This window comes from Corylus avellana, chromosome 1 (genome assembly GCF_965113065.1).
Source record: "Corylus avellana chromosome 1, dhCorAvel1.hap1.2, whole genome shotgun sequence".
Lineage (NCBI taxonomy): Eukaryota > Viridiplantae > Streptophyta > Magnoliopsida > Fagales > Betulaceae > Corylus > Corylus avellana.
Genome location: NC_142490.1, coordinates 39004999 through 39016772, shown reverse-complemented (window position 1 = coordinate 39016772; position 11774 = coordinate 39004999). Strand labels below are relative to the sequence as shown.

The 11774-nt window shown below is 37.0% G+C and overlaps 1 protein-coding gene across 1 annotated transcript; it reads right to left on the bottom strand.

Annotated features, from left to right (window-relative positions):
• Nucleotides 1-3397: 3397 nt before the first annotated feature.
• LOC148589812 (uncharacterized) lies at nucleotides 3398-9757 on the bottom strand. The gene is made up of 4 exons (XM_088515184.1): nucleotides 8573-9757; nucleotides 8264-8383; nucleotides 5424-7384; nucleotides 3398-3845 (listed from the first exon to the last, which is right to left on the bottom strand). Exons 1-4 carry the CDS (start codon nucleotides 9755-9757, stop codon nucleotides 3398-3400), a joined length of 3714 nt encoding a protein of 1237 aa, XP_088371310.1.
• Nucleotides 9758-11774: the final 2017 nt, after the last annotated feature.

Below are 11774 nucleotides of genomic sequence, written 5' to 3'. Positions count from 1 at the left end.
CTACGAAGTCTACAAACGATCTACACACGTCTCCGTATTCATTCGTACCCTTAGACTTCGTCATCCAACTCTTATCCATAGCGTTACTATGTATATTAAATAAGTTGAGGTTAGTTTTGGAATAACCTAAGAAAAATTATTGGCCACAAATTAATTTAACTACATTTGTTATGGAGTCCCTAAACAAAATTAATCTAGGCTAGTTAGTTTTTGTTTTTTTAATTTAAATTACACAAATTAATATAATTTTAATACGAATAGCAAAATTATTGGAAACAAATTAAGTTAACTACATTTGTTATGGGGACCCTAAACAAAAGTAATCTAGGCTAGTTATTATTATTATTTTAATAAAAATTACAAAAATTAATACAATTTTAAGGACAGAAATTTCCTCCAAACCAGTCTAAAGAAAATATCCTCCAAGCCATGTAAAATAGTGCCAAGTGTCTATAAACATTTAAAATGCACATTTAATTCTTAGGAAATTTTTGTCCTAATTTTAATAAGCATAGCAAAATTATTGGAAACAAATTAATTTAACTACATTTGCTATGGGGACCTTAAACAAAAGTAATCTACGCTAGTTTGTTTATGTTTTTTTAATAAAAATTACACAAATTAATATAATTTTAATAACCTAAGCAAAATTATTGGTCACCAATCAATTTAACTACATTTGTTATGGGGACCCTAAACAAACCAATGAATGACAATCAATGTATAAATAAATAACAACAAACCAGTGGAATTTAATATGATCACCAATACAAAACCTAAACCAAATTATATAAAATAAATTTAAAAGCATTTGTTACAAGGACCCTAAATAAAGCAATCTAGGTTAGTATTTTTCTTTTCTTTTCCTTTTTTTAATTACATGTACCCTAATCTAAATTTGTGAAACCTAAATCAAATTATATAACAAATTTAAAAGCATTTGTTATGGGGACCATAAATAAAATAAATCTATATTATGTTTTTGTTCCAATTTTTTGGACTTAAACATTTACATTATTTGGACTTATTAATTAATCATGAGGTTAATTTGTAAAACCTATCTCTAATAAAAAGTCTAGCTAAATTCAAACTAATTACCCTAAGTGTGTGTGTGTGTGTGTGTGTATATATATATATACACTGCAGAGATCGACTGATTAAATCAACAACATAATCAATAGATTAATGCGTATGTATAGCTGTGGAGAAGAGATCGACGGAGATGCAGAGGGTATGGCGGTTGGAGTACTGTCGGAGGGAGAGAGAGTGACGGTCGGAGGTGATTTTGGTGGAGATAGTAAAATAATATGGAGAGAAGAGAGTTTGGCCAAGATACATTCTGCAGCTTATCATTGAACTTAAATAGAAAAGAGTAACATTTGTATTTGATCACATCAAGCTAACAAGATAAGCTTTGATGTGATAAGAAGATTTAAACAAATAATAAGAGATAAATAGATAATTCAACAGATTACAATCAATCAAAGGAGAAGTGATACAAAAACATGACTCTTACAAGAGATAAGTAAGAGTCCTAATAGAAAGATGGAAGAGATAATAGTTCTATGGCGGCAGGTCTCTGGTACTGCGATCGAGCGCCCTAGTGAGTGCGCTCGATCGCACTCGGAATGGTTTTGAATTGGAACTTTCTGGTACTGCGATCGATCGCTCTGAAGTATGCGATCGAGCGCTCTTCTCTTGAACAGCAGACTCCTTAACAGGCCCCCTCAAACTCATGGGAGGAGGAAGGATCATGAGTTTGTCACACAATTCTAGAAACCGAGAAGAAGTTAATCCCTTAGTAAAGATGTCAACACATTGATCAATGGTGGAAATAAACTGAATCACAATATCCTTGTGCATAGCCTTTTCTCTAATGAAGTGATAGTCTATAGCTATATGCTTTGTCCAAGCATGATAAATTGGATTAGATGCCAATGCAATGGCTCCAAGATTGTCACACCAGAGCTTTGGTGGAGAGAAAAGGGAGATCTTCAACTCCTTTAGAAGCATGCGTAACCAATATAGCTCAGCAGTGGCAATGGCCATAGATCTATACTCCGCCTCTGTGCTTGAATGAGATACAATTGGTTGCTTTTTGGATTGCCACGAGATTAAGCAATTGCCAAAAAAGACGTCATAACCACTTGTGGATCTTCGGTCAATTGGATCACCAGCCCAATCAGAGTCACAAAATGCTTCTAGATGAAGAGGTCCCTTAGTGAAAGACAAGCCATAATCTGAAGTTCCCTTGAGATACCTTAATACTCTCTTTGCTGCAATAAAATGAGCTGTAGTAAGACAGTGTAAAAACTGACAAAGATGATTCACTGAGAAGGATATATCTGCTCTTGTGAAAGTGCAATATTGAAGTGCACCAACAATATGCCTATACAGAGACTGATCTTCCAATGGTTCTCCATCAAATTTAGTCAATCTTTTGACCGAAGTGTATGGAGCAGAGTAAGGTTTAGCTCCTATCATGTGAACTCAATGTAGAAGATCAATAATATATTTGGATTGATTAAGATACAAACCTATAGAAGTACGATGTACATGTATGCCCAAGAAATATGACAAATTACCCAAATCCTTCCACTTGAATTCAATTTGCAGTTTTGAGATGAGATCATTAATGCTGGATAGATTATTTCCTGTTATGATGATATCATCTACATATATAAGCACAAAGATGGTAAGAGAATCTCTATGAAGCAAAAATAAAGAAGTATCCATCAATGATCCTGTGAAACCAAGTTCAAGTAGAGCTTGAGTAAGTCTATGGAACTAGGCTCTTGGTGCCTGTTTTAAGCTATACAAGGCTTTGTGAAGCTTGCAAACTGAATCAGGATATTGAGGATCAACAAATCCTCTTGGTTGTTCCATAAAAATTTCTTCATCAAGTTGTCCATGGAGAAAAGCATTTGATATATCAATTTGTTTCAAAGACCAATTATAATGAACAGCTAATGCTAGAATCAATCTCACAGTTGCAGGTTTTATCACAGGACTAAATGTTTCTGTGTAATCTATACCATCTCTTTGTTCAAACCCTTTTGCCACTAGCCGTGCTTTATACCTCTCAATGGTTCCATCTGGTTTTTGTTTGAGTTTATACACCCATTTGTTTCTGATGACATTTCTGTTGTGTGGTCTTGGACAAAGAGACCAAGTGTGATTTTCCTGCAAAGCTTGGAACTCACTTTCCATGGCAGCCAACCAATGGGGATTTGAGGTTGCTTGAGTAAAGGTGCTCGGCTCACTAAAAGTAGAGATAGATGTATGCATGGCTTTTAGGGGATGTTTGGTAGAATAATATAGCTTGAAATCAGTAAATGTTTTAGGTTTTAGGCTGCCTGTTTGGGATCTAGTAACAATATGAAGTGATCTTGGTGGATCAATCAAGGCAGGTAGTGAAGATGGAAGGAATATGATCTTCTAAGATTGGAAGCGATATGTCACAGGTAGTAGTTGATTCTGCAGCAGAATCAATGGTTGTAGGTGAGGTTGGTGTGGTTGTAAGTGGAGTAGGTGGAGAAGGTGTAACAGAATCTGTTATCACAATTGGATTGGATTCTGCAGGTAAAGAGCTTGAAGTTGGTATTATTGCAATGAGAACAATTGGAGGGGATAATGGTTCAACATAAATTGGTTCATTTGTGATCAAATCAGGTGAAATATTGTCAACTTCAATGAATTGAGAGAGTAAGGGAACAATACCTTGATTCAAGGAAGAGTCACTTGCTGAAGCCATGTGGGAGGCAGTACCTTGTGCAAGAAACAACTTCTCATCAAAAATCACATGCCTTGAGATAAAGACTCGTTTGGTGGAGGTATCTAGGCACCTATATCCCTTTTGATTTAAACAATATCCTAGAAAGATGCATTGTCTACTTTTGAATTCAAGTTTGTATCTATTATAAGGACGAAGAAGAGGATAGCAAGCACAACCAAATACCTTTAAATTACTATAATCTAGTTCCTTATTGTGAAGTTTAAAATAAGGAGTAGACCATTTTATAGTTTGAGTAGGCAATCGGTTAATCAAATAGACAGCAGTATGGCAAGCCTCAATTAATCCAGAATTTAGAAGGTAAATGAGATTGGGCAAGAAGTGTAAGGCCAGTTTCTATGATATGTCTGTGTTTTCTTTCTGCTATTCCATTTTGTTGGGAAGTGTGAGGACATGTTATTCTATGAAAAATACCATGAGAAGAAAGAAAGTTTTTGAATTTGTGAGATGTATATTCACCCCCACCATCAGTTTGGATTGATGTTCAAGAAGTGTTAAGGAGTCTGTTGTTCAGAGAAGAGCGCTCGATCGCATACTTCAGAGCGATCGATCATAGTACTAGAAAGTCCCGAAGTAAATCATCTCAAGTGCGCTCGATCGCATACTTTAGAGCGATCGATCACAGTACCAGAAAGTTCCAGTTCAAAACTATTCCGAGTGCGATCGAGCGCACTCACTAGGGCGCTCGATAACAGTACCAGAGACCTGCCGCCATAGAACTCTTATCTCTTCCATCTTTCTATTAGGACTCTTACTTATCTCTTGTAAGAGTCATGTTTTTGTATCACTTCTCCTTTGATTGATTGTAATCTTTTGTATTATCTCTTTATCTCTTATTATTTGTTTAAATCTTCTTATCACATCGAAGCTTATCTTGTTAGCTTGATGTGATCAAATACAAATGTAACTTTTTTTCTATTTAAGTTCAATGATAAGGCTGCAGAATGTATCTTGGCCAAACTCTCTTCTCTCCATATTATTTTACTGAGAAAGCACGACTAAAACACTGGGCAACGGAGGAGAGAGTGAGTGAGAGAGAAAACGACGGAGAGCGTGAGAGAAAACAGCTGAGCTGCTGGCCGGCCACAGGATCAGAGGAGAAGAAAAAAAGGAGAGGGAGACGCTGCGCTAGAGGAGCGAAAAAAAGAGGGGGAAAAAGAAAAGAAGAGAAAAGGAATAAGAAGGGGGCCAGGGAAGCACGTGTGGCAGCTGGCATTCCAAAGGCCAGTTAGTAACGTGCCATATGTGGCACGGCACTAATGTGAAAAAAAATAATCATGTTTTAAATTTAATTTAATTTAATTTTTTTTTTACATGAAAAAATGGCTCTTATATACTGAGAAGCAAGGATGTGTTTTTTTATAAATAATAGTTATATCATTTAAGGTACATATTGAAAGAAAGCAAAGAAAATTGCTTTTGGCGGAATGAAGTCTCAGCTTCGTTCTCATTGTATATATAGGCAAAGAGTTACAATTGTAATCAAGTTTGACAAACCCAAACTTGATACAAACTAGGAGACCTAATTCAATACAAATAAGTAAAACAAATACAACTAGAACACTAAAGAGAAGAGATAAGAACAACTATAAGGATAATACTAAAAGATAAGAACAACTATAAAACAGACTCTATTGGTTCCTTAACAGCCCCCCTCAAACGAATGGGAGGGGGAGTAACCATGAGTTTGTCTCTAAGGAAAAGAAATCGAGACGAGGTAAGGCCCTTTGTAAAGATATCAGCACATTGATCTTGAGTTGGGATGTAGCTAGCACAAAGATCTTTGTGAAGAATTTTCTCACGGATGAAGTGGTAGTCAACTTCTATATGCTTGGTACGAGCATGGTAGATGGGATTAGAAGCTAAAGCAATAGCTCCTATGTTATCACACCAGAGTACAGGAGGATCATGGAGAGAAACTTGCAATTCTTTGAGTAGCATTCGAAGCCATGAGAGTTCAGCAGCTGTAATGGCCATTGCACGATATTCAGCCTCGGTGCTAGATCTCGAGACAACAGGCTGCTTCTTGGCATGCCAAGATACTAAGTTGGAGCCGAAGAAAACACAATACCCTGTAGTGGATCTGCGATCAAGAGGATCCCCTGCCCAGTCAGAGTCACAGTATGCCTGAAGTTGAAGAGGACCTGAAGTGAAGTGAAGGCCATGATCTGGTGTGCCTTTGAGATACCTTAGAACTCTTTTGGCAGCCTTCATATGTTCTGTAGTTGGACAATGGAGAAATTGACACAATTGATTGACAGTGTAGGCTATGTCAGGTCTTGTGAGTGTGCAGTATTGTAGAGCTCCAATGATATGACGATAGGTTGTGGGATCTGGTAGAGTATCACCATCAAGCTTGGTGAGCTTCTTGCCTGAAGTGCAGGGTGCGGCATAGGGCTTTGCTCCAAGCATTTGCACACGATCAAGTAAATCAATAATGTATTTACCTTGATTTAGATGCAAGCCAGTTTTGTCACGAAGGACATGGATGCCTAGGAAGTATGAAAGGCAACCAAGATCTTTCAACTTAAATTCCATTTGAAGGCCGTGGATGAGAGTCTCCATGATAGATGAATCTGTACCTGTTACTATGATATCATCAACATATATCAGTATGTAAATATGAACAGAGCCTTGATGAAGCATAAAAAGAGAGGTATCTACTAAGGATCCAACAAAACCAAGATGGAGAAGAGCTTGTGACAATCTATGAAACCAAGCTCGTGGGGCTTGCTTTAGACCATAGAGGGCCTTTTTGAGCTTACAAACATGATCTGGAAAAACTGCATCAACAAAACCAGTAGGCTGCTCCATGAGGACTTCTTCATTCAAGTAACCATGAAGGAAGGCATTAGAGACATCCAATTGCTTGAGGGGCCAATTGTAGTGGATTGCTAAGGATAGTAGGATCCGTATAGTGGCTGGTTTTATAACTGGACTGAAGGTTTCAGTGTAGTCAATACCATCTCTTTGCTGGAAACCCTTAGCCACTAGTCTTGCCTTGTATCTTTCAATAGTACCATCTGATTTTTCCTTTAGCCGAAAAACCCACTTATTCTTGATGATGTTTCGATGTGAAGGTCTAGGGCAGAGAGACCAAGTACCATTGTCAACTAAAGCTTGAAGTTCACTTTCCATTGCAGCAAACCATTTAGGGTTAGAAACAGCCTGAGCAAATGTGGTAGGGATAGAAGGCAAGTGTGTAGCATGAAAGGATTTTAGTGGATGCTTGGTTGATTTTAAGGATAGGAATAGCTGATAGTTGGGAAAAGACTTAGGTTTGGAGTTTCCAGTCATAGATCTTGTGACAATATGAGGAGAGGCTGGTTCAGTAGGTGCAGGCAAAAGCTGAAGTAAGGATTGATCTAGGTGGGGGATAGGATCAGGGGTAGGTGGTAGTAATTCGGCAGTAGGGGTAGTCAGGGGAGTGTTTAGAATAGGTACTTGTGCTGGGGAAGGCAAGGTGATTGGGGGTGAGGTCTGAACAATATTAGAGTCAGAATTATTCATAGAGTAAAAATGAGAATGATCAAGAACAATACCTGTAGGGGAAGGATCTGATCCGTTAGGGGATGAAGATGCTGCTCTATTCTGTGCAGGGAACACCAATTCATCAAAAATAACATGTCTAGAGACATATACACGATTGGAGATGGGATCAAGGCACTTGTAACCCTTTTGGTGGGTACAATATCCAAGGAAGATGCATTGTTTGCTTCTGAATTCCAATTTGTGTTTGGCATAGGGTCTTAAGAGAGGATAACAAGCACAACCAAAAGTTTTTAAAAAGGTGTAGTCTGGCTCCTTATTGTAGAGTTTGGTGAAAGGACTTGAATTTTGGAGAGTAGGGGTAGGCAATCTATTGATGAGATACACGGCAGTACTGACAGCTTCAACCCAGTATTTAGAAGAAAGGTGGGATTGAGCTAGGAGACTAAGACCAGATTCAATGATATGCCTATGTTTTCTTTCTGAAACTCCATTTTGTTGAGATGTATGTGGACATGTGACTCGATGAAGAACACCATGTGTTGACAGAAATTGAGTAAAGTTATGAGAGGTGTATTCACCACCCCCATCTGTTTGAAGTTGTTTAATTTTAAGGGAAAATAAATTTTCTATCAAGCACTTGAATTTAACAAAGGTTTCAAAAACATCTGATTTGAGTTTTAGAGGAAATAGCCAGGTGTATCTAGAGAAATCATCAATAAAGATAACATAACATTTGCTTCCATTGATTGAAGATAAAGGAGAAATCCATACATCACTATGAATAAGCTCCAATGGAGCAGTGGTAATACGACTTGACTCAATAAAGGGTAATTTTTTGCTCTTTCCTAATTGACATGAAACACAAATAGATTGACTCGACTTAACTGAAGACACAGGAAGGTAGTAGTTGTGAAGCAGATGCTGCAAGATTTGATGACTTGGATGCCCTAAGCGGTTGTGCCAAACTGAAGAAGACACCCTGATCCCAATTTGCGCAGTAAATGCTCTGACTTTATTTTTGGTGAAGTGTTGTAGCCTTAATGGGTAGAGACCATCTTCACTTGCCCCTTGTAGGAGGATCTTCCCTGTGAGGTTGTCCTTAATCAAGAAATAGGTATCAGTTAGTTTAAAATGGCAATTATTGTCACGACAAAATTTATTTATTGAAAGTAAATTTGTTGTAGCATCAGGACAATGTAAGATATTTTTAAGATGTAGGAGTTGATTTGAGCGAAGAAAAGAGGAAGAGCCAGTGTGGGAGATACCAAGTCCATTACCATTACCTACTGCTACTGTCTCATTACCCTGATATGGTTGCTGCAGAGTTAGATTTTCCAAGTCATTAGTGATGTGAGTATTGGCTCCACTATCAGCAAGCCATTCATCTTCATCTTGTAGATCGTTGGATTGGGAAACCATTGCAGCAAGTTCAGATGGTGGATGTCGTCCTTGGAATGAATAATCCATGCGATGAAAGCAGTCCAATGCTTGATGATTGGAGCGGCCACATATCTGACAAAGAGGTTTGTTGGATGAGAGGATGCCAGGTTGAGAATTTCTCCTTGTAGTGTAGTTATTTCTCCTTGGAGTGTAGTTGTTGGGAGAATTGCTTCTTGGAGTGTAGTTGCTAGTGCTTCCAGTAATAGTTTTTCCTTGGGAGAAAGCAGGGGTTGGGAGTATACCAAGAGATCCGTTGAAAGTCTTATTTGAGGGATAGGAATTTCTGTAATTGGAGAAATGTTTCCTTTGGTTGTTGAATCTCTGTTTGTAACCTGGCTTCTGAGCAGTCATGACAAAGGATTGTGGTTCATCAATGGCAGCCTGATGTTCAATGAGTTGCTCGTGTCCAAGTAATTCAGACTGAAATTCTTCAAGAGACATAGTGGTATTCTTTGTTATCATGGAGTAGGTCATGACAAAAGAATTGTAGGTGGAGCTTAATCCACCAATGATGTAGGATACAAGGTCATCATCGGTGATGGGGCTGCCGGCGATAGCTAGCTGGTCAGCCAAGGATTTTGCACTTCGAATAAAGGTAACACATGGATTATTACCTTGTCTGAGAGTCTGAAGTTGGCGTCTCAATTGAGTGACGTGAGACCTTGATGGAGAAGCATAACGAGTGGCAAGGGTTTTCCATACTTGATTGGAGGTTTTACACCCATAAATAGTAGGCACAAGTGGAGCAGTTAAGGTTGCAATGAACCAACTGAGAATACATTGGTCTTTCTTTTCCCAGAGAATATATTCTGGATTTGGGACATCAGGAGTAGTTTTGTCCGGAGAAGATGGAATAAGCTTTGGTGGGCATGGCTCAGAGCCATCAACAATGCCCATCAAGCCGTTAGTTTTGAGGATGAGCTTAAATTGAAATACCCATCCGAGATAGTTGCTGTCATCGAGCTTGGATTGACAGAGATGCGCAATGTTTGGCATTGTGAAGGATAGAGCAGCGTCGCTAGATTGCGTCATGAGTGCAGTATCAAGGACACGGCAAGGAGATGCGGCTATGGTCTAGTGCGGCAAGGAGAAGAACAGCAATGAGGCTGTAATTTGGTGCAGCAAGAAGAAAGAAAGTAGGTGCGGCAATCTGGTGCAGTGCGGCAATGTTGGTGCAGTACAGCAGGTGCGGCAAGAGAAAAGGTGATCTGAGGGCAGCAAGAAGAGCTGCGAATTTGCCTGGAGAAGAAGCTGATTCCGTTGAAGAAGGCCCAAAAATTTGAGAGGGTCAAGGATCTTATTGAGAGGGGTATGAACCGTAAGGCTCTGATACCATGAAAGAAAGCAAAGAAAATTGCTTTTGGCGGAATGAAGTCTCAGCTTCGTTCTCATTGTATATATAGGCAAAGAGTTACAATTGTAATCAAGTTTGACAAACCCAAACTTGATACAAACTAGGAGACCTAATTCAATACAAATAAGTAAAACAAATACAACTAGAACACTAAAGAGAAGAGATAAGAACAACTATAAGGATAATACTAAAAGATAAGAACAACTATAAAACAGACTCTATTGGTTCCTTAACACATATAGCACAAAATGAGGAGGATTCATATGATATTGTCAATTTTAATAAATGTCTAATACTAATAATTTCATATGAAATTATTCAAACCACAGTGTCATTGAACGAAAATATAAGGATTCAGATTAGCATAAATAAATTAAAGCTCTTGCAAGCAGCCCTTACAACATAAACAGTAAAGCTCAGTGAAACCATCGCCACATGCTCTATTTATATATATATATATATATATATATATATATATATATATATATATACACGTCCGAGCAACTGCTATCTAGCGCTGACTTGAACCAACTGATATTTGTACATGGGTTAGTATAGTACTGTTTTAGAGCGTGTAGATCGATGATATGCTAATCATTTCGTCGAAGATTATAATCACCACATTGTCAATTGAATATGATATGTAGGAATTCTATGAATCGATATATATATTAAGCTTCACAATTAAGACGTACAATGCTATTATTGAATATGCAGTCAACAACCATTTTGATTGTTTGAACAGAAATCTTAGTAATTGTTATTTCCAGAGCAAAAAACCTATTGTAGGTAGTGATGACACTCGACCTGAGGCTATAATAGCTATATATCAAGTGTCATCATATATATATAGAACACAAATTAATTGTATATGTAATTAATTGTAAATATAATTATATACGTACGAATACATAATAAATAATATACACTAACATTAATAATACTTATATTATTATGTATACTTAAGCAGAAGAAGCCCTTTCCAAATTAAGAAGCTATTCAAGAACAAATGGAAAGCTTTCTATACTCCACTAACAAGAATAATTTATACTTAAGCAACAAATGGAACACTTTCTACTTTTTAGATAATGTGTAAATTTTACCTTATTTAGTAAATATAATTATGAAATATAATGAAAACTAAATAAATCATTTTAGTATATATTATGGAATTACTAATATAATGTTAATAGTATAATATTTTAGTTTCTTAATTAATATGAAATTTAATAATATTAATTAGGATAAGAAAAAAAAAATTGTAACGTTACTGACACATTACCAATTGGTAACGTGCCGGTTTGACACGTTACCAATTGGTAATGTGTTTAAATTTAATATGTTACCAAATAATAACGTGGGTAGAGTGACACGTTACTAAAATATTTAGTAACATGTTACAAACTGACACATTACGAAATGGTGACATGGTAAAAAATAATGAATTAATCGTACACACGTTATTAATACTGCATTTTTTTGTAGTGTGTGTTTTTGAGTGTTACTCTCTTGGTGCTTGATTAATTGCTTGTGTGTGTGTGTTTTTTACTGGTTGCTTAGGTTATTAATTTAATTCACACAAAGACAGATGGTTGGTCCAACAAAATGGTACCAGAGCTGTGATTATTTGAGTGTAGTTGCTTGTGTGGATTAAATGGAGAATACTTTGGGTGCTATGATATTTAAACTTATGGC

What these genes read in the sequence shown, in the direction of transcription:
- LOC148589812 (XM_088515184.1), bottom strand. Translation starts at nt 9,757, where the DNA reads ATGACGCAATCTAGCGACGCTGCTCTATCCTTCACAATGCCAAACATT. An exon ending in AGGGTAATGAGACAGTAGCA is followed by an intron (nt 8,384 to 8,572) that starts GTAGGTAATGGT and finishes TTCTTGATTAAG; the next exon opens with GACAACCTCACAGGGAAGAT. An exon ending in CTGCGCAAATTGGGATCAGG is followed by an intron (nt 7,385 to 8,263) that starts GTGTCTTCTTCA and finishes TTCCCTGCACAG; the next exon opens with AATAGAGCAGCATCTTCATC.